This window comes from Cebus imitator, unplaced genomic scaffold (assembly GCF_001604975.1).
Source record: "Cebus imitator isolate Cc_AM_T3 unplaced genomic scaffold, Cebus_imitator-1.0 Scaffold93, whole genome shotgun sequence".
Lineage (NCBI taxonomy): Eukaryota > Metazoa > Chordata > Mammalia > Primates > Cebidae > Cebus > Cebus imitator.
The window spans coordinates 3619948-3642962 of record NW_016107408.1 but is presented as its reverse complement, the minus strand read 5'-3'; the positions used below and the strand labels follow the sequence as shown (position 1 = coordinate 3642962).

General features: G+C 53.4%; 1 protein-coding gene across 1 annotated transcript in view; it reads left to right on the top strand.

Moving 5' to 3' along the window:
• SDK2 (sidekick cell adhesion molecule 2) overlaps nucleotides 1-23015 on the top strand; it is a 318487-nt gene that overhangs the window by 192383 nt on the left and 103089 nt on the right. Inside the window, exons 5-10 of the mRNA XM_037741077.1 lie at nucleotides 5689-5822; nucleotides 14113-14224; nucleotides 17199-17389; nucleotides 17529-17612; nucleotides 20053-20247; nucleotides 21853-21969. Coding sequence (XP_037597005.1) covers nucleotides 5689-5822; nucleotides 14113-14224; nucleotides 17199-17389; nucleotides 17529-17612; nucleotides 20053-20247; nucleotides 21853-21969 — 833 coding nt within the window. The remainder of the gene's footprint in view (nucleotides 1-5688; nucleotides 5823-14112; nucleotides 14225-17198; nucleotides 17390-17528; nucleotides 17613-20052; nucleotides 20248-21852; nucleotides 21970-23015) is intronic.

The following is a 23015-nucleotide window of genomic DNA, read 5'->3' as shown; positions in this document are numbered from 1 at the left end:
AAAAAAAAAAAAAAAAAAAGATTTTTTAATGGCACACCTGTATAGAGCAGTTTCATTATAATCTTATGGGACCAGCATCATATATATGGTCTGGTTTTGACTGAAATGTTATACAGTACATGACTGTGTACTGATCCTTGATTTCTATCCTAAGATTCTCTGACTTAATTGAAATGGGATGGAATTTGAGCATCAGAATTTATAAAAAGCTTCCCAGGTGGTTCTAATGTGAAGTCAGGGTTAAGAACCACCATCCTAGTATGTATCAGCTATCCACAGCCACAAATATGCTGTGTAACAAAACAACTCAGTGGGCCAGGCACTGTGGGTCATGCGTGTAATCCCAGCATTTTGTGAGCCCAAGGTGGCAAGATCACCTGAGGTCAGGAATTCAAGACCAGCCTGGCCAACCTGGTGAAAACCTGTCTCTACTAAAAACACAAAATTAGCCAGGCATGGTGGTGCACACCTGTAGTGCCAGCTACTCAGGAGTCTGAGACAGGAGAATCGCTTGAACACAGGAGGCAGAGGCTACAATGAGTCAATATCACACCACTGCACTCCAGCCTGGGCCAGGAAACAAGAGCGAGACTCCATCTCAAAAGTAAAGAAATAAATAAATAAACCGCTCAGTGGCTTAAAGAAATACACAATACACATTTCTGTTTCTTGTGAGTCTACAGGCTGGTGCTTTAGGCTGGGCTTAGCCAGGCAGTTCTTCTGGCCTTGGCTGGGCTCTCTCACTTGTCTGGGACTGGTTGACTTGTCTGGTTGACTGGAGTGACTTGCGTGTGCTGCACAATGCATCCTCCTGCCTCTCAGCCCTAGCACGTTTTCCTGGCAATTGCAGAGGAGCAGGGGAGGAGGCAGGAACATACACTTTTCCAGCTTCTGCTAATATCACATGGGCCAAAGCAAGAGCGTGGCAGAACTCAAAATCAAGATGCAGGAAAATCGACTCTGTTCCTTGAGCAATAGAACCTGCAAAGTCCCAGGACAAAGAGTTTGGATACAGAGCAGGGTGAAGAATTGGAGCGGCACCCCAGGTTAACAGGGGGACTCATGCTGTGTGAGTCAGAGTGTGCCCTCTTAGGCCTAACTTATGTTCAATAAAACCAGCAGAGAATGGTTCTCAGCACGGATGTTGAGATTATGCTGTGGAAGGGGAATGCTCTCCACACAGGTGTTGAGACACGTAGAGGAGCCCCAGCCCCATCCCAGCTCCCTTTCTGAGGTGATTTCCCATGGACTATTATTGCAAGCCAATCAATTGGTAATAGCTGTGTGGAATACTGTGTTAAGAAGGATTCTGAGGTCCCATCCAGACTCATGAGAATGAATATCACAATTGATTAGCAATGTCCGCCATGGCCGTGTGAGGGGTATGCTGGCATTTTCCAACTACATTTGCTGTGGGGGATGAAACCCTTTCCACAACCTGCTCCCTTCACCCTTTTCCTAACACCTTTCCACCTCCTTTTCTCGCTCCCAGCCTCTGTCCTCACCTTTTCATTCCCACAGTGGCGTCAGGACAGAACACCCTGGCCTACGCACACAGGCACACCTCCTTGGTCACACACACCCCCAGCCCCTGCACACCACTGCAGTATTCCTACCAACGACATGATGGAACACTGTGGTGATTTCATCCTGGCAATTATAGCAAATTAATATTTATAAGTGAACAGAAAGGGTCCCTGGTAGCAAATTCCCTGGTGTCTGTGTGTCAGAGATACACATCTGATGAGCGCTATCTGCCAGAGGGGTGTGCAGGGCACAGAAGGCGCCGCTATCTACAGAGAGCTGCTCCCGCTGGTGGGGCAGGAGCAGGGATTAGCGCCACCTCACCCATGCCCTGGTGCTCACTGTTGAAAAGGAGACAAGATTCCTCATTAAGATGCATGCTGGGGGCTTTAGACACATTCTAGGATAATTTATTTCATTCATAATTAAATTATCAATGGGGGCCCCCAGGGAACTGAGAAAAAGGGGCTGGCTTGATAGGAGCAATGGGTGGAAGGGAGGGGCAGGGCTGGGCCAGTCAGAGCCATAGCAAAAGCCTCCATTGAAACCAGGGTGTGTGGCTGAAAAATAGAATCCAGCCCCTGCCCGAGAGTTGAGTTCTGCTGTCTGTGTCCTCCAAGAATTCCGCCAGCTTCTTTCTGTGTGGGCTGCCTCTGAGGTGCAGTGCCGCAGGTTAGAAACCCTGCTGGGTGCCAGGAAGAGCACCCAGGACGGTACAGTACAGTACAGCATCATCCCAGGAATGTCTGTCAAGCGGACGGATACTCTGGAGAGAGCCACAAGCCCAGGGACCTTCCTTCACTGCCTGCTGGGGTGGCAGAGAGGACAAGTCAAAAGGCATCTCTGCCTCCTGCTCCACTCTGTGTTTAAGACTTGAACTCTGGCCCTGGATCCCAGTCCAGGGTGCTTCCCTCCAGGCACCAGTTAAAGCAGTGCCACCTGCAACCGCAGATAGAGCCCCACATCTCAGTGACATCACACCAGAGAAGTAGATTCTTGCCCATTTATTGTTTTGTTTTGGCTTTTTTGTGGCGGAGTTTCACGCTTGTTGCCCAGGCTGGAGTGCAATGACGTGATCTCAGCTCACTGCAACCTCTGCCTCCCGGGTTCAAGCAATTCTCCTGCCACAGCCTCCAGTAGCTTGGATTACAGGCATGCAGCATCACACCAGGTTAATTTTGTCTTTTTAGTAGACACGGGGTTTCACCATGTTGGTCAGACTGATCTTGAACTCTTGACCTCGGGTGATCTATCACCTCAGCCTCCCAAAGTGCCATGATGACAGGCATGAGCCACCGTGCCCATCCCCATGTAAAGTCCTACCATGATGAGAGGCATGCTGTCTTCCACATAGTCATTCAGGGGCCCTGCTGACGTGGGTTTTGCCATCATCAGCACACAGCCTTCCAAGGTATCCTGCTCTGCCAGAGAGAAAGGGGGTGAACATGAGGATCGCGTAGGAGATGCTGATGGTCCAAGCCTAGCAGCGGTGTACGCCCCTTCCTCCATATCCCCCTAGTTCAACCTCACTGCCCCACCTGGATGCAAGCAGAGATGCAAAGCCTGTCTCTGGCTTTCCAGCCACTGCAGTCCATGACACAAGGGGAGCCTGAGACTAGGTGGGCAGCAGCCATCTCTGCCATCTTGATGTGCACGCTACCTAGGGCAGACTGTGTCAGGCATGGCACTCTTGATATCTGGGCCCCGACCACTCATCCCTGTGAGGGCTTTCCTGTGCACTGCAGGACACGTCCTTAACAACATCCTGGCCTTGACCCCTCATTGTTAGTAACACTCCCAGAGCTGGCAACCAAAAGTTGCCCAGACATTGTTATCCGTGGAGGGCAAAGTCAGCCCTGGTTGAGAACCGCTGACCCAGAAAGGCTGATCATGATAATAGACAAAATACAGCAAAAGGAGCCTTTCTGGTCAAGAAAGAGAAGAAACTGGAGGTGGGAGCCTTCTTGGAGACCGAAAGAGTCCTAAGACGGGTGGGTGAACTGGAAAGCGGGCTGACCTGTGCCCGGTGTGCCCACTGGAGGCTTCCTTGAACCTGCCTCTGTGGCAGTCATGGATGTGGCATGGCTGGGGTAGCTGGGCCTGCATGGTCCCAGTGCGTGGTGCTCATGAGAGTCCTCAGCCCTGAAGCTGGCCGTGTGCCAGTCTGCAGCGTGGGAAGAGACAGGTGGGGGTTGCAGGGCTCTCGTGGGCCCAATGAGGAAAGAACAGAAGCATCGACAGGAATCAGAATCCCTCAGCCTCTGGGCTAGAAGAAATCCTACAGAACACCTGTTCCATGCTTGCACAGAAGAGGAAACTGAGGCCCACCAAGGAGGAAGCTGCATGCCCTTCATTCTAGAGCTCAGCCCCTGCCCCAACCAGAGCCCTACACGGGGAGGACCCTTCCTCCAACTCTCAGCCACCCTCACATGCCACACCAAAGGACAAGCTCCTGCAGGAAACTCCCAGGTGGGAAAATGACCTCTATCCCTGTCTTATTTTGAGCTTTTGAAATATTTTTGTCTGGCTCTGGCCCCGCCTCCTAGTGCCTCATTAGCTGGAGGTTAAAAGAGCTCTCCGGAAAAAAAAAAAAAAAAAAAAAGCGGGGACATCATTAGGGTGCCCAGGAATTGTGGGCAGGAGGGCTTGGCATCCTGCTTCCCAGAGCTGCACCAAGGGCGCGATTCTCAGCATGTGAAGCACCAAAGCCAGGAGAGAGGGGTCAAAAACCAGCACAGCCGGGCTGGGAGAGAGCAGGGCTGGAGCAGCGTTCCTGGGGAGGTTTATTTGAGAGGCTGTTTAAAACTCTGTAACATCCACCTAATGGGAAAATTTGAAAAGATATCAACTAGATTTGTCCTTGTTAAACTAACATTAAGGATGTTTAACAGCTGTCTCAGGCACATCACATTAAAATCCAGAGATATACTTGACAAACTAATGGCTTTGTTTGTCATTGGGAGAATGGGTAGAGGGAGGCCGAGCCGGTGTGGGTGGCAGTCCTGGCTCCATGGCACCCACATTCCATGGGGCCTCCAGCTTCCTGCCTGGACAAGCCCGTTTTCCCTGCCTGAAGACCTGGCCTGCCAAGGGACTGCAAGACGCAATCCCAGCAAAGGAAACTGGAGGGGGCAAACAGCCCATCACTGTACCCCAAAGCACACCAGCCTCCTTTTCCCTCCTCACCGGCCCAGCTAGTCCCACTCTTGGTTATGAGCTTCAAAGAGGTAGAAACTCTAGCCGGGGGCATGGCTCACGCCTGTAATCCCAACACTTTGTGAGGCCAAGGCGGGTGGATCACCTGATGTCAGGAGTTCGAGACCAGCCTGGCCAACACAGCAAAACCCTGTTTCTACTACAAATATAAGAATTAGCTGGGTGTGGTGGCATGCACCTGAAGTCCCAGCTACTCAGCAGGCTAAGGCAGGAGAATCACTTGAACCTGGGAGGCGGAGGTTGCAGTGAGCTGAGGTCGCACCATTGCACTCCAGCCTGGGAAACAAGAGCAAAACTCCATCTAAAAAAAAAAGAAAAGAAAAGAAATGAAGAGGAAGTAGAAACTGATACCCAGAAAGGGGACTAGAGGGAGACAGGACCCCCAGAAGTTGATGTTACAGGCGACCTGTGGCCTTTGAGTCAATCAGCCCTGAACACATTTAGGATTAGGGTCAAGCCATGGATTCTGGAATGGCCCCGCTCATTTCTAAACTCATTAGCATTCATTTGTCATTTGCTTACTCTTTCATCGTCATTCACTTATCCATGCTGACAACATTTCTTCAGTGTCTGGATGCTCATGATGCAGAAATAACCATGCACAGCCATGAAGGCTGTAACCTGGGAAAGGGCAGAATTCCAAGGGGGTACCTGGAAGTCCCTCACCCAACTTTGGGGTAGGGGCCAGGGAAGCTTCCTTTGGGTATTCTTAGCCATGAACGTGCTGTCTCTGGGTCTGATTGACAGCGTCAGCACCATGTTTAAGATTATCTGCAAAGTAAATATGGCGGGATGTAGGCAGTAAGAGGTTGGAAAGATGGGTGACAGGAGTGGCTCTGGGAGGCTGGGGACTGGGAGGTACGGTCAGGCTGCCATTTCCTACTGCCACTCCCTGGAGGTTCAGAGCCCCTCAGGCCCCTGTCAGAGGAATCCTTTCTCTCTTCCCAGAGCCATCACGCTGGAGAACACCCTTGTCATCCTGTCAACGGTGGCTCCCGATGCAGGTCGCTACTACGTGCAGGCTGTTAACGACAAGAACGGGGATAACAAGACCAGCCAGCCCATCACGCTCGCCGTGGAGAGTAAGTATGCACAGGGCCAGGACCGATCGCAGCGGGTCATTAAATCTTGGCAATGGTGCTCCAGGGGATCATTGGGAAGATGGAGTGGCAGAGGAGGGGGGCAGGGAATCTGGGGGACGGCAGCGGGGAGGCTTCCCAAGGAGGAGGAGACACAGCAGGGCTGGGAGCAGCTGAGTGCTGGAACCCATTGCCATGACCTGCCTGAGATCCTGCGTCGCTAGAGAGGATGCTTAGCATGACTGTTAGCAGGGCTACCGGGGACCCAGGGAGGGGTGGGGCAGAGGAAGAGTACATGCATGTGTGAGTTGCAGCCACCATGGGGGCCCAGATGCTGACCAGGAGGGCATGTGGGGTGATTGTAGGACTGAAGCTTGTTTTTAACAGAAATATACTAACTGCCTCTACTTGGCTGTCACATAAAAAGCGCTGTCTATATTGGGCTCCTGGTGGTCCCTGCTGATGGGAACACAGGCGCTCTGCCCAGGCTCCCACCTGAAAGTACCTCTCTCCCCAGCCTCAGACACGTGCAGCTCCCTGGGTGAAAGGGACAAAGCTGTCCCTAGAACTCACAGTGAGTCGCACATAAAAGTGTGACTCCCTCGGTGTGCTTTGGCAAAGAGACACTTGTCCTGCCAAGATTGAAGCCAGCTTTTTTGGGAGGGATGAGACGCTGGGATGTCCTTTCCAGCCTGGTTCTCCCTACCGGACCAGCCCCTCCCTCCATGCTTCACTCCCAAGACAGAGAAGGAGGGGTGGGACAGCCCAGGAGCAGCCCAAGCCTAAATCCCAGAGCACGTGGGGCGAGGCCACAGCTTCCTGCAGCGGCAGCAGCAGAGCAGTCACACAAGCTGAGGGAGGCAGATGTTCACCTCCCTCCACATCTGTACAACTTCTGCTCTCAAAGAAAGACTCATTTATCATCCACAGACACGATGGTACTCGCCCATCAGTGGCAAGATGAGGGTGTGGGCCAACCTGGGGCCTTCCTATGCTCTCCTTCTGGCGCCAGCCTCTGCTGTCAGTGCCCAGGGGGTCCAGGACATTGCCAGGCCTTGTCATCCCCATTCCAGGGCCTTTCAAACTTCAGCAGGAAACATTTCCCATTATCCCAAGGATCTCCTTCCCCTAATCAGTGTCCAGTCTGCCTAGAAGGAATTCTGAATGCAGGGAGGAGAGTTTCACGCTGGATACTGACCCATTAGGGTCACAAGTGTATCTGGATACTGACCATCACAGCCAAGGGTGTAGCCTCTGAGGTTGAGCCAGGATCTCAGTCAAGTCCCAGCAGCCTGGACACCAGCCCAACCCCTGGGGCCGCTGTTTCTATAGGAGAAGGGAATTTAGTCATCAAAGACAGATGCTTCTCCCCATATGTCTTCTGGTGATCAGATTCCCTGGAGTCTCATGGAATCCTGTCATTTGGTAAGAGGCAATGTCAAAAATACACGAGTGTCTCTTGGTCCAAGTCATCCTCCTGTGTGATTCAGTTTTCCCTGAGTCAGGCCTTCCTCTCTGTTGCCCTCCTCCAGCACCCAGCTCCTCCTCACAGGCGTTAAACTGGGCTACTCTTCCTGGCTGACTTTGGGGGTCGTTCGCTCTCTGATCCATCCCAAACCACCCCGACCCTCCAGCTGCCCCTAGGGAGGTGGGCAGGGCCCCTCTGACCCCCTGCACCCACCCGCGCCCTGCCCAGTCGCCTGCCTCTCCCACCCCACCGCCTGCTGTCACGCGATGATTTATCCTGAATTCAGAGCAGAATCCGCTGATTTTTAGCTAATTTCTCTTCCCACAAGTGGCTGCACTTGAAAACCCTGCTCCTCTCCCTGACACAAATCCCCAGCCTGCCTGCCTGCCAGCCGATTTGTAAAGAGCAATTGCTGCTGCGCCCACCACCAGCACCAGCTCCCCTCCCTCCTCTCCTGGGCCTCACCCCTCCCTCTGCTCTCCCCTCCATCCCTCCTGGACTCCTGCCTCTCTTTATAGGGACCCCGTGCTCTTCAGAACCAGAGAAGGAAGGACCAAGCCCAGTGACCCCAGAAGTTGCCCCTTGCTCAGGATAACCCCGGTGACCTCACCGGACTGTCACAGCTCCTGACAGCCCCGTGCTTGGGTGGTGACTCCGCACCCAGAGATCAGTGCGGCACTCTGTCAAAAGAAAATAGAATCTGAACCACATATGAAATTTTAAATTTTCCAGTAGCCCCATTTTTCACCAAGTAAATCTTTGACATTAATTTTATTACTCTATTTTATTTAACCCAACATAACAAGGTGTTATCTTTTTAACATACAGTCAATGTAAAGAATATTAATGGGCTATCTTACATTGGTTTTTTGCATACCAAGTCTTTGAAATCCTTGTGTATTTTACACTTATAGCACATCTCAATCTGGATGTTAAATTTTCATCCAAAATACGTGATCTGTATTTAGATATCACAAAATTTATAGCTGAAAAGTAGAGCTGTATGCACAAGTTGTTCCACACAAGCTTAAAAGTGTTCTAATAACTGAATTGGGGATCCATTCTTAATTAAATGTAAATTAGCTAAAATTAAATCACATTAAATCAAAGGGGCACCAGCCACATTGCAGGCGCTCATAGGCACGTGTGACTCATGTGGCTCATGGTCCACGTGTGGCTTGGATCACAGGGCCTGGATACCCTGGCCCCTGGGCAGCTGGAAAACAGGCATCCCAGGAGGGAGGAGTGGCTCACACCACTTCTCCGTTTGTAAATTGAGCCTCAGTTTCCCCATCTGTAAAGTGGTGCCTGTGGCAAAGTTGGGAGGATTAAATGAGGTGGCCCAGGCGAGTCGCACGGTCTCTGAGCCTCAGTTTCCCCATCTGTAAATTGGTGCTGATGGCAAAGATGGGAGGATTAAATGAGCTGATTCGGGGAGTACGGACCATGTTAGATGTCCTTTGTCATGGCTGTTAAGCAAAGTGTCTGGGACAGTGAGATCCAGTGTGCCCCCCCATGTGGGGGACCCCCTACACTTCCACCTGAGGGCCCACTCTGTGGCAGGAGCTCACGGAGAAGACACCCCTCCTCTTTGCTCGGGCTCACCTGTGATTTGCCCAAATAACCCACTTGGGCTGGGGTGACCTTCGTTTACAGTGAATCTGCTCGAGGACCACCCAGCACTGACTTCCCGGTTCCAGCCATGGCCGAGACCTAAGTGTTCTCCTGCCAAGCCCCAGTTCCCAGCCACTGGCTCATGGCAGGGGCTGGCAAGGACCGTACTGGGAGTCCTAGAGGATCTTCCTAAGCACGAGCTGGGTATCGCAAGGGGCCTCCAGGCTGAAAACTCTTGTCTCCTAGGCCATCCTTCCCAGCTTTAAGGGCTGTCCCTGCTGGAGCCTCTGTCCCGAGCATGAGTTTGCTGCCTAAACCTGGTTAGACTGTCCCCTCCCAACACTGGCTGGTCATGGGGGATACCTGCTGGGGGAGGGAGACCACTTAGCACAGTGCTCCCCAGCAGGGCACGCCTGGCCCTAGAGAGCATCCTGCTGAGGGCGAGCCCTTGCCACCCCCAGGGGTCTGTGCCATCCTCCGTGCACCTGAGCTGTCCCCTCCCACCTCCACGCCACACCAGCAACCTCCCCTTTCAGTGCTCCCATAGGCGAGGCTCTCTCCAGGCACCTGCGAAACTCACCTATCTCATCTTACAGCAATCATCAGAGGCAGGTGACCAAATTACCATCATCCAGTTTACAGGTGAGAAGAATAAGGAAACTGGGCATGAGACGCCCACCACGCACTTCCCAGCAGCATTCACTAATAGTTGGGGAAACCAGGACTGGGACCCAGGCTTCCTGGACTGCCAAGCCTGTGCCATTAACTCCTACCCAGACGGTCCCCCGGGCTCGGTCCTCGTGGAGCAAGCTCGGAAGGAAAACAGATTCCCCTCTGGGCTGCTGGCCACTGAAAGGCACCAGGTGCTACCTTCCCCATCCTGCCAGCTCCTCCTCCTTCACCACATTCTCAGTCTGAATCCCCGGCTCCAGGCTTCCGTGAGCTGTCCTGCCCTCTGGACCCTCTGCTCTGCTGGCCTCTCTCTCGGGGACCCTCCATCCCCTGAGCTTCCGGCACCTGCTGCCCATGCTCCCTCTCCCTGAAAATTCTCCCTGGCATCATCACTTTTTCCTCCTCCCTATAAGTGAGCAAGCCCCTGCCTAGTTCTCAGCCCAGGTTCCTCCCATTCTCCCTGTTTCTCTGGCTCCTCCAAATCTCACCAGTCTCCTCTGTCCCCTGACGCACCTCCATCTCTGCAAATGGCTGCGGGTCTCCATCCCCAGTGGGTCCCCTGCCTTGCATCTCTGGACATCTCTATTCAGACATCCCACCACCACCTCCAGCTCAGCCAGACAAAAGCCAAACTCAGCAGGGCACGGTGGCTCACGCCTGTAATCTCTTTGGCACTTTGGGAGGCCAAGGCAGACAGATCACTTCAGGTCAGGAGTTCAAGACCAGCCTGGCCAATATGGTGAAAGCCCATCTCTACTAAAAATACAAAAAATTAGCTGGATGTGGTGGCGCATGCTTGTAATCACAGCTACTTGGGAGGCTGAGGCAGGAGAATCACTTGAACCCAGGAGACGGAGGTTGCAGTGACCTGAGATTTCAACACTGCACTCCAGCCTGGGCGACAAAAGCGAAACTCTGTCTCAAAAAGAAAAAAAAAAAAAAGCCAAATTCTCCCCGCTTCTTTGAAAACCAGTTCCCCCTGGGCTTCCCTTTTCCTCCTAAAGGCTGCTTCCCTAGGCCTTTGGTTCCCAAACCCTCATCCATCCTGTCTTCCCATCCCCACACCGTGTTGGTTTTTCCTACCATCCCACCGCCTGCATTTCCACTGCATCCACCTAGAGCAGACCTCCAGCCCAGAGCCAGACAGAAATCGCCAGCGCTCTGGCCCTGATCGAACCTACCTCTCCCAGTAGAAGGTGGGTCTCCTCTCACAGCTCTGGCCTGTTGCTTGCACTGTGTTAAGAAGGATTCTGAGAACATGTCTAGGCTTCACCAGGAAAAGCGCTGTGACCAGTCAGCACTTCCTCGTGGAGGCAAAGGCAAGTGGTCTGGGAAGGACAGCGCGGGGCCAGGCCCGGCCACCTCTGCTCTGTGGCTGTCCTCCTCATCCACCCTAGCACTCTGAGGGCCACCCCCTATTGCGTCCACACCATCACTCACACAGTGCTCCCATGCTAGAATCCCCTCCTCCACTCACTTCCCTGAGTCCCACTCAACTCCCGCTGTCTCCCAGGAAGCCAGCCCATGAAATGCCTGAGGCCTTGCCCGGTACCCTGCGGGGCTTAACATGCAACCCCGAGCCTGTGACTCTCACCTCTCTTTAGCCGGAGTCCATCACTTGGACTAGGGCTGGTGGGGAGAGCTCTTCCCTGCACAGACAGGCACGTCTCCAGGAGGGGAGGCTGTCATTTATTGAGCACCTACTGTGTTCTAGCCACTCTGCACTCAACCCCAGGCCAGCTTAGCCGCCCCCTTCCTGGCAACCATCACGCGCGCTCTTTCATTCACTAATCCCGTGAGCATTGATCCGACTTCCTCTGGGACCTCGCCCTCAATGAGAACAGACCCCAGCCATCTCGCTTGGAGGGGAATCCCCAGTGCCTGGAACACAGCCTGTCACTGCTCTGTGGCTGTATCAAGCATTCACCCAGGAAAGATTTGTTGAGCTGGGGCCTGAATTCACACAACCCTGAGAGGCAGGGACTTTCAGTCCCATTTTGCCCCTGAGAAGACTGAAACTCAGTAGAATGAAGTCACCAGGACACCTGGGGGCAGAGCTAGGTTTTGAACCCAGGCCTTCCTCACCCCCGGGACCCCTTCTCACTGCACTAGCATCCTGGGCCACCGCAGCCACCGTCGAGCCTGGCAGGCTTCCACCTGAGCCTGAGCACAAGTCAGTCTCCCCTCCGTTCCTTCCAGAGCCAACAAGCCAGCCCGAGCCCTGGGGCAGCCCTCGTATTTTTAAACTCAGAACTCGCCTTCCTCGAGGGCTCCCTGTTTACCTGGCTGTGCTGCACGGCACCCTGGCTGGAGCTCTAACTGTCTGTCTCCTCCTCGTGCCCCATTAATCTGAGCCATGGTACCTGCGCGCCCCGCATGTAATAAACAACTTAGAGCGCACTTTTATGGATTCGGCTATATCAGCAGCTTTCAATCCGATCGCTCTTTATGGCACCTACATGAGGCTTTTATATTGTTGCAATGATTTTGCTTTATATGCTTCCTTTCTTTCCCCCTTCATTTTACTTTATTTTTTACATTTCATTCCCATTCTTCCTGGGCCTTTTCTAGCAAGGCCTGGAGTCAAGGAAGGAAAGCCTGCCCGGGCTGACAAGGTGGCCCAGAGTGGCAGAGGGGCCACTGTGCACCCTCCCCCGGCCCCATAAAGAACAGCCTGTCACTGTCACCCCGAGGCCCGGCATGTCATCGTGGCCTACTACCTCCAGAACCTTCTGGAAAGGGGCCAACTGGATGGATTTGTTGTGGAGAAAACCATCCTCAGAGATTGTATTTTCAGGAGCCGTGGATCAGGCGTATTGGAGTTTCTGCCAATATCGGGCCTACACTTACCCACCGAGATAAAAAACCTGGCTTCTACTTTAAAAAAAAAAATCCTCAAAAAATATAAAAAGGAAATGCTACCACCTCTATTCAAAGAGTTGGGAGTGTTTCTTTTTTTTTTTTTTTTTTTCCAACAAACCCACTTATGGGAAGTTCTTGTTCATTTCAATCATCGACCATGGAAGTCGCAGGATGGTAACACTAGTACCATTCACGTGCTGACATAACACATGTATTTGAGCACTCACTGTGTACCAGGCATCCTTCTTCGTGCTGGAGGAGTGGTGGTCGTCGAGACTGCATGAGTCAGCTCATGGTGCTGTAACAAAGCACTGCAGCTGGGGGCTTCTGAAGCGGACATTTGGGCTCCCACCGTCCTGGAGCCTGGAAGTCCCTGGTCTGGGAGCCGGCACGGTCTGCCTCTCTTCTCAGCTTGCAGATGTCTGCCTTCCCGCCGTGTCCTCACATGCTGGAGACAGAGAGAGCTCTGGGCTCTTCCTCTTCTTACAAGGTCATGAATCCAAAATACAGAAATACGTACACCTAACAAGTACCTGGAAACTTGCTTTCTGAGAGTTTCATTAACTCTTTAATTTCATTCAGTGGGAGAATTAAGGGTTAGATGCTTTTCTAAGCTAAAGTTTACACTATGTTAAGAGAACATTTTTCTTTTTCCCTGGGACCCTCATTGGTCCTCATGAGGCCTGACACTCATCTAATCCTAATCACATCCCAAGGGACCCCTCCAAATGCCATCACATTGGGGGTTAAGGCTCAACATATGAATGGGTGGGGGGCACGGTTCAGTCCACAGCAAAGACCTAGGTTCCTGGTCAGGGAGAATTTTAGTCTCGTATGGCCTGCGCAATGAAGTGCTACCATCTGAGCGGCTCACAACAGAAACTGAGCCTCTCACAGTCCGGAGGCCGGAAGACTGAAAATCAAGCTGTCGACAGGGCCATACTTCTCTGAAGATTCTAGAGGAGTCTCCTTTCTTGCCCCTTCCTGGCTTCCAGCAGTGGCCAGCAATGCTTAGCATTCCTTGGCTTGTGGCCACATCCCTCCACTCTGCCTCTGTCTTCACAGAGGCTTCCGACCTGTGCATCTGTGTCTCAATTTCCCTCTTCTTACAAGGACGCCAGTCTTATTGGGACTTGAGCCTACCCTGATCCAGTATGACTTCACCTTAACTAATGACACTGTAATGATCCTATATCCAAATAAGGTCACATTTACGGGCACTGGGTGGGCATGAATTTGGCAGGAGGTGTGTGTGGGGGGGTAGGGAGGTAACTCTGTTTGACCAAGTACAGAGTTTGCATTCTGGTGGAGAAAGTGGACAGTGCAGAACTAAACCAACAAGGTACCCCAGGCAGAGGGAAGGATTTCAAAAGGAATGGAACAGGACAGGGTGGTGGGGGGGAGAGGGATGTGTGGCTGCTTTACAGGAGGGATGAAGAAGGCTGTTAAAGTCAGGGAAGTCTCTCCTTGGATGCTGGTGTGGTGACTCATCAACAGAGGAGGAGGAATCAGGGAGTCCCTGGGGTCAGTGTCTGGAGGTCTGCTCTGGGGCTGCCCCAATAGTCCCCTGCTCTACTTGGTGAGACAAAGGCCTCCCAGGGCATCAGCCTCTAATGAGGCCAGGCAGGGATAGAATTTCCAACCTCTGCCTCCAGCTAACATCTGCTTTCTCCCCAGATGTAGGGGGACCTGCAGACCCCATCGCACCCACCATCATCATCCCACCGAAAAACACCAGCGTGGTGGCCGGGACCTCAGAGGTCACCTTGGAGTGTGTGGCCAACGCCAGGTGGGTAGTGCCTCTTCCCTTGCTCCTGCACCCCTAACTCCATCTGCTTCCCCCAAACTGCGGGCTCCAGGGAGAGCAGCCAGAAGCCATGTCACCTGAGGATTCAGGATGGCAGAAGAGGGATGCAGATGGCTTTTGTCAGAGCGTTGCTGTGTGCAAGCCAGGCCAGCTCATTTTCTGTAGCCCACAAAGAGAAAAACAGGCCCTAGGTGGAAGTTATAGGGAAGGGGACATTAGCCTGGGACATACAGGACTGGAGGGAGGGTGGACTCACTTCCAACCCTTGGAGGATCCCAGAGGGAGCAGGTGGCCTTTCAAAGCAGAGCCCTCTTGCATGGGGGGGTGTGCAGGAGGGAAGTGTGCATGGGAGACGATTCACATGGTGGTTAAGAGTACAGGCTTCGGGCGAGGTGGCTCACGCCTATAATCCCAGCACTTCGGGAGGCTGAGGCGGGCAGATCACCTGAGGTTGGGAGTTCAAGACCAGCCTGACCAACATGGAGAAATCCTGTCTCTACTAAAGATAAGAATTAGCCAGGCGTGGTGGCACATGCCTGTAATCCTAGCTATCTGGGAGGCTGAGGCAGGAGAATCACTTGAACCCAGAAGGCAGAGGTGGCGGTGAGCTGAGATTGCACCATTGCACTCCAGCCTGGGCAACAAGAGCGAAACTCCATCTGAAAAAAAAAAAAAAAGAGTTACGGGCTTTGTAGGAGGGCAGATCAGGGATCGGGAGCTACCAGGGCCCTTCCCAGCCATGTGTGGCCCTCACCTGTCCTGCAAAGGAAACAATTATGTAACCTCTGAGTCTCATTACGTGCAGCTAAGTGCCTTCCCACACCACCTCCTTTCTCCCAAAACAACTGCGTGGCAGAGGTATCACCACTCCAGAGCCCAGAGAGGGTAAGCAGCCTGCCCAACGTCACCCAGCTGGATGATAGCTGAGTTGAGATCCACTGCCCCCTCCCCCCAGGCCTGTACTCACTGCCACACTCTGGGCCTTAGTCTCCACATCTGTAAGATGGAAATGATTCGAGCACCAACCTCAGTGGAAGGCGCGGAGGCAGTGCGCTGACCCAGCCTAACCTGACCCTTCCTAAAAGCACTGTGAAGTTAAACCAATGGGATGGCTGGGGGGTTAGACTGATGATCTCCCCAAGGTCCCCTTGACCTGAGCCTTTCTGGAGAAAGACAGCGTGTCGTGTAGCAGCATTTCTTTCTTTTTTTTCTAAGATGGGGTCTCACTGTGTTGCCCTGGCTGGTCTCAAACTCCTAGGCTCAAGTAATCCTGCCTTAGCCTCCAAAAGTGCTGGGATTACAGATGTGAGCCACCATGGCCAGCCTTTTTCTGTTGTTACTGTTTTTAGCAGCATTTCTAAAAGTATGCTGTTCTAATCCCAAGTTTCTCACAAGCATGATGTATTAGCCCATTTGCAGTGCTATAAAGGAATACCTGAGACACAGTAATTTGCAAAGAAAAGAGGTTTATTTGGCTCACAGCTCTACAGGCTTTACATAAACCATGGCACCAGCATCTGCTGCTGGGGAGGCCTCAGGGAGCTTCCAATCATGGCGGAAGGAAAAAGGGGAGCCCGTGTGTCTTATGGCAAGAGAAGTAACGAGAGAGGGGAGAAGGAGCGAGGGTGCTTTAAATAACCAGCTCTCACATGAGCTACAGAGTAAGAACTCACTCTGGGCTGGGCACGGTGGCTCACGCCTGTAATCCCAGCACTTTGGGAGGCCAAGGTGGGCAGATCATGAGGTCAAGAGATCGAGACCATCCTGACCAACATGGTGAAACCCCGTCTCTACTAAAATACAAAAATTAGCTGGGTGTGGTGGCACACATCTGTAATCCCAGCTACTCTGGAGGCTGAGGCAGGGGAATCGCTTGAACCCGGGAGGCAGAGGTTGCAGTGTGTCAAGATCATGCCACTACACTCAAGCCTGGTGCCTGGCGACAAAGCGAGACTCTGTCTCAAAAAAAAAAAAAAAAAAAAAGAACTCACTCCATCACCAAGGGGGTAGCACCAAGCAAGTCACAAGGGATGTACCCCCATGACCCAGCACCTCCACCAGGCCCCACCTCCAACATTGGGGATCACACTTCCACGTGAGACTTGGAGTGGACACACATGCAAACCCCAGCACATGAGCAAGGCCACCAGGATGCAACTGTGCAGCAAAGGCCCTAAGAAGCCCCGCAACAGAGAACCTGCCCGATGTCACTCAAGCGACTGTCACTCAAGCCGCTGTTTCCCAAATGTAGGCAGCCACAGAGCTCCTTCTCCAGGGGGCCCCTCTGAACACCCCATGGTGCTAGCAGGGGCCCACTTTGGAAGATCCGCCCTCAGGGACCCAGCAGGTGCTAAACGGGAGAGCCTGGGCAGACCAAGTCTCGGAGGGTTGGGAGTGCAGGGGTTGGTTTAGAGGAAATCCAGGCCAGACTCATACCTTTGCTCTTCTCTCGCAGTTGCGGGGTGGGTTTTTCTGTCTGTCTGGTCTGTCCTTATTTCCCCTTTTCAAACTCTGGGTATTTCATGTTTCTGTCACTTGCCCTCACCCTCACGTCCTCCATGTTGTGGTTGGATGGGGCACAGCACACAAGGAAAACCAGAAAAAGGAGCTGCAAGCCAGGCCGCTTTCCTGCTTTGCCTGAGCTGCCAAGCCCAGGCAGGACCGAATCCCAAGTCCATCAGCAGGCCCTGTTCCAAGCACTCCACTGGCACCAGTGCATTCATCTTAGCTACAACCCCCTGGGCAGGCACAGATGCACCCACTTTACAGAAGAGGAAACTGAGACCCAGATCCCTGTAGGAACTTGCCTGAGATCTTCTACCCACAAAGTGGCAGGAAGGTGGCAAACCCAGGCAGCCCGGCTCCCGAGCTCACACTCCTTGCCACCCCCAGCCCTGCCTCTCTGGCCTCCGGGCGTCCTCCTGGCTGAACACTGACCTTCCCCTACCCTCCACAGGCCCCTGATCAAGCTGCACATCATTTGGAAGAAGGATGGGGTGTTGCTGTCAGGCGGCATCAGCGACCACAACCGCCGGCTCACCATCCCCAACCCCACCGCCAGCGACGCCGGCTACTACGAGTGTGAGGCTGTCCTGCGCAGCAGCAGCGTCCCCTCTGTGGTCCGGGGCGCCTACCTCTTTGTGCTGGGTGAGACAGGGTGGGGTTGCTCGGGCTCCCCTGAGGGGTAGGGGTAGCACAGCGAGGGGCCTCCTTAAGGGTGACCCACACCGTGGCTGGATGAAGGGAGCGTGGCTCTGATCCCCTCCCCTGGTCCTTCCTCCAACAGAACCGCCTCAGTTTGTCAAGGAGCCAGAAAGACACATCACTGCAGAGATGGAGAAAGTGGTGGACATCCCCTGTCGGGCCAAAGGTAATGAGGTAGCACAGATGGAGGGGGACAGGGACCCCAGACCCTCAGCCTCTCTCGTCCTTGTCATGGACATTTCCAAATCCCAGCTTCTTCTCATCACCGTGTCACTAAGCAGAGTCTGCCTGTCTGTCTTGTCTGAACAGGCACCCCAGGAAACAAACAGGCCAAATTACCATAATCTCAGGCTGGAGATCAACCTTTACGGTACCATAACGCGAGGGTTACAAATGAACCCAAATTACCATAATTTCAGGACGGGTGACAGACCCAAATTGCCCATAATTTGAGAGCCATAGACAATGCCAAATTACTGTAATGCCAGAACCAGCAGCCCCCGAACGCGCCTCACCTGAGATGTGTTTTATAAGCTCGGCCTGTTTCCTTGGCCATTTCGCTCCATCTTCTCTGCCGGCTCCCTCCGCTATTCCTACTTAACCCCCCCTTGGAAGAGTTCCTGAAGAATTTCTGCTTTCCCCTTCCTCACCGTCCTTCCTTCTGATTCAGTTCCACCAAAAGACAGCGGCAGCCAGGGTGAAATCTGGGATGATAAAGAGAGAAGGGCTTGCACAGTGGGGCACGCTGAGCAAAGGGGCACAATGTGACTCCGCAGGAATGAGAATTGCGCTGGCGGGGGTTGAGTAATGACTTCCCTTCTGAGACTCCACGAGGGGAAGGCAAAGATCCATCCATCCAGGCAGCAAATATTTTTTGAGGGCTTACCATGTGCCGATAGCGTCCTCAGGAGTCGGGAGATACGGAATAAACCAAACAGCCAGATCCCTGCTCGTGGAGAATGTAACATTCTCAGGAGGGAGACGGGAAGGCCGATAAACAAATAAAGATACCTTATTTCATTTCATCTAAAATGCCGTGGGTTGTAAGATGCCCCATTATTTTATGTACCACTAAGAAAGAAAAAAGGCAGCCAATTAAATTATGACATCCTGTCGATTATAAGACACATCCTGATCTCGGAGACGTGACTGAGGGAAAGAGCACATGGTGGAATGAAGCATCGCAGGCTGTCAGGATGAGGGAGTCCTGGGGAGGGAAGGCAAGCAGGCTTAGTGGGGACGGGGCCGTGGGGTACTCCTTGGGACAGGGCGTGGTCCACTCTTCCGGGGAGGTCACTTTTGAGCAGACATCTGGAGAGACTAAGGGGAGGGCTGGGGGAATTTCTTTTTTTTTTTTTTTTTTTTTTTTTTTTTTTTCCTTTTTTGTTGATATGGAGTCTTGCTCTGTCACCCAGGCTGGAGTGCAGTGGCACGATCTTGGCTCACTGCAGTCTCTGCCTCCCAGGTTCAAGCGATTCTCCTGCCTCAGCCTCCCCAGTAGCTGGAACTACAGGTGTGCTCCAGCATGCCTGGCTAATTTTTCTATTTTTAGTAGAGACAGGGTTTACCATGTTGGTCAGGTTGGTCTCAAACTCCTGAACTCAAGTGATACACCCGCCTCAGCCTCCCAAAGTGCTGAGATTACAGGTGTGAGCCACCTCGCCCAGCCTGGTTAGGGGAACTTCTGAAAACAACATGCCAGGCTGAGAGGGCAAGAGGAGCCTCCTTTCACCTCCATGTGCAAAGCAGGTATGGGGGCTTCCAAGTGCCCCCAGAGAACACTGGATCCTCTATGTACTCTTCAACACAGGCCGCCATGGGTTTGGGGAAGCATCCCCTACTTGGGGGTTCCCAGATCACACGTGTCTGCTAAGTACTTCAATAAAAAATAAGAAATTAGGACAGGTGCAGTGGCTCACGCCTATAATCACAGCACTTTGGGAGGCCGAGGAGGGTGGATCGCCTGAGGTTGAGAGTTCGAGACCAGCCTGACCAACATGGAGAAACGCCGTCTCTACTAAAAATACAAAATTAGCCTGGCGTGGTGGCATATGCCTGTCATCCCAGCTACTGGGGAGGCTGAGGCAGGAGAATCACTTGAACACAGAAGGTAGAGGTTGCAGTGAGCCGAGATCATGCCACTGCACTCCAGCGTGGGCAACAAGAGCGAGACTCCGTCTCAAAAATTAAAAAAATAAAAAATAAATAAGAAATTGGCCCAGGTGCAGTGGTTCATGCCTGTCATCCCTGCACATTGGGAGGCTGAAGTGGGAGGAACGCTTGAAACCAGGAGTTCTAGACCGACCTGGACGATGTAGTGAGACCCCCATCTCTACACAAGTAGAAATAAAAATAAAACAAATCAGAAATTAGTTTGTCCAATCCACATTTCCATGCTGCGCTGATCCCAGGATATTTACTATATCCCAAAGACTTTGAGAATTGCCACTCTAGGAGCATCCTCCCCTCATCCCAAGACCCAAAGTGGCACCTCTGAGAAGGTTCTAGACACCCAGATTTTCCAGCCCAGCCTCCACCCAAGCACCCCTGGGAGGCGGCGAGGAGGCAGGAGGCGGGTTGACGGTGGACCCATGTCTCCCCCACAGGTGTGCCACCGCCCTCCATCAGCTGGTACAAGGACGCTGCAGTGGTGGAGGTGGAGAAGCTAGCCCGCTTCCGGCAGCGCAGCGACGGGGGTCTGCAGATCAGCGGCCTGGTGCCCGATGACACCGGCATGTTCCAATGCTTCGCCCGCAATTCGGCCGGCGAGGTGCAAACTTCCACCTACCTGGCTGTCACCAGTAAGTCGGGCCTCCCCTGTTCTGCCCCTGAGTCCTTCTTCCCAGGACGCGGCTTTCTTCTGAGGTCTTCCAAGGGGCCTCTTGAGCACAGCACACTCCATTATGCCGACAGGATCCTCAAAATCTGCCCGCTGCCCAGCACCCTGGGGGCACACGCCAGTTACCCCTGCTGCTTCTGCAGCCTTGAGTCCAGCCCCCTGGAAGAAATCTCCAGTCCCTAGTTCTCTCCAATGTCCTGGGGCCCAGGTTGGGTTCGTGGCTTTTTGAGAAAAAGAGCTACGAAACCAACCAGGGGTACCAGCCCTGGCATTTCAGCTGTCCCTGGGTTCCAGGCAGGGCTGAATCGACCCCATTCCCTAGCCCAGAGGACCTGCTCATGTTTCCAAAGAAGAGAATCAGTGCTTTCCTCTTAGTTCTCCCGCTTGCAAATCCCTTTCCCCTTGGAGTCTCTGTCAGGGATGGTCACAGCAGCCCTGGCCACTTCACAGAGCTGTTTTAGCCATCAAAGGTGATCCTGCGGGCTGAGCGCGGTGGCTCACACCTGTAATCCGAGCACTTTGGGAGGCCTAGGCGGGTGGATCACTGGAGCCCAGGAGTTTGAGACCAGCCTAGGCAACATGGCAAAACCTTGTCTACCAAAAATACAAAAAATTAGCCAGGCGTGGTGGCACACACCTGTTCTCCCAGCTACTTGGGAGGTGGGAGGACCGCTCAAGCCCCGGAGGCAGAGGTTGCTGTGAGCTAAGATGGTACCACTGCACTCATGCCTAGGTGACAAAGTGGGACCCTGTCTCAAAAAAAAGGGGGGGAGGGGGGGAAGATGATACTATGAGTGGCCCACAAGTGCAAAGTTCTGCGTAAGTGCAGAGCACAGTGCGCTCCTCGGGGCAGCACAGGATGTTCAGGGGTCTCCTTGAGCCTCACAGTGTTTGTTACCCAGACCCACAGAGGCCTCAGACAGGGCAGCCATGGGGCAGGGGACTTTTGGGTGTGCCCCGAAGGTGGCTACCAAGGGGGAATTTCTTGCTTCTGGCTTCCCAGCGCGGGTGAACTTAGCTCTGTTCCCATGCCCGTCTGGCAAGCTCCTTCCTTGAGGGCTGGGATAAGGTGAGGGGAGCACAGAGCCAGGAGACTGTCCCGACCCTACCTGGTGGCCAAGGCTGAATGGAGCTCCTGGGGCAGGGCTGCTTCGAAAGTGACTGAAGTCCCCCTCTTGGCTGCGGCTGTTTTTCTTTTAAGAAGTCAGAGCCTTGCTTTCGTTTTTGGCTCATGAACCCCAATAACCTTGTCAGGGAGGATGTGACCTGCCCTCTGGGTTCTTCAGTTTCCCCCAAATGCAGGCCTGAGAATCCAAGCAGGGTGGCACTGGTGTCACCTGGGTCCCACCACAGGGCAGGTGGCATAGGGGAGTCCTCATGGCCCCTTGGGCTTCTTTTCAACACTGGGGCCCCATCAAGATGCCAACATCCTTCCTCATGGAGGGCCCCTCACCCTGGCAGGGGAAGATGAGGGCCTGACCCTCGGTGGGCATAGGGGTCCCTGACCCTCTGGCTTGGGGCGCTGCTTCCAGGCTGTGGCTAAAAGGCCCCACTTCTCTGTTTGCAGGCATCGCCCCCAACATCACCAGAGGCCCCCTGGACAGCACGGTGATTGACGGCATGTCAGTGGTGCTAGCATGTGAGACCTCGGGGGCGCCCCGGCCAGCGATCACTTGGCAGAAAGGTAGATGGGACAGACCTTCAGAGAGTGTGGCCATGTGATTGCCTAAGACAGTCTTCAGAACTAGGTTCTGTGGCTAGCCAGGTTGGGTTGCCCATGTACACTTGCGAAGGTCGTGCACTGCACAACCCAAGAGAGCATCTCAATGGGGCACGGTGGCTCGTGCCTGTAATCCCAGCACCTTGGGAGGCTGAGGCTGGCAGATCGCCCTGAGGTCAGGAGTTCAAGACCAGCCTGGCCCAAAGTGCTGAAACCCCATCTCTACTAAAAATACAAAAATTAGCCAGGCGTTGTGGCAGACACCTGTAATCCCAGCTACTCAGTGGGCTGAGATAGGAGAATCACTTGAACCTGGGAGGGAGAGGTTACAGTGAGCCAAGATGGCACTATTGCACTCCAGCCTGGGCAACAGAGCGAGACTCCATCTCAAACAAAAAAAAGAGAGAGAGAGAGTATCCCTCACATCCCAGCCTTGCCAGGCTCAAGGCCCAGCTCTTCATCTTCCAAGACCTGCTACCTGGATGAGTTATTAACTCACTCTGAGCCTCAGGTTCCCCATCTGTAAACTGGTGACGATAATATACGTACCCCAGGGTGACGTGAAGACTAGACTGTAGCGTGCACATGAGGGGCCTGCGTTGTGCCTGGGAGGCTGGGAAGCCCAGGAAGGGGTAGGCGCTTGATGATGAATCTTATTCTGGCGGTGGCTGTCACCAGTGCAGGTAGGAGGCCCTCCCTTCTACCCTGAGCAGCTCAGAGGGCTCCAGACGGCGAGGCCAGCAAAGCCCAAGCCACCTCCCCAAGTCCATCTGCCCTGTTTGCTTCCTCTTCTGCGTGCTTCCTCTTCTCCCCTTCATGACTCTCCCCGTGCACACACACACACACATACACACACACACATGCATACAGGTGCACACACACACGTGACAACACAGTTACTCCTTCACACCTGCAAGCCCCGGCTCAGAGGTGTCTCCTTCAAGGACTCGCCCTGCCCCCAGCCCTCCCCTTGAGCCCTGCCTCCCCCAGCCCTCCCCTTCAGCCCTGCC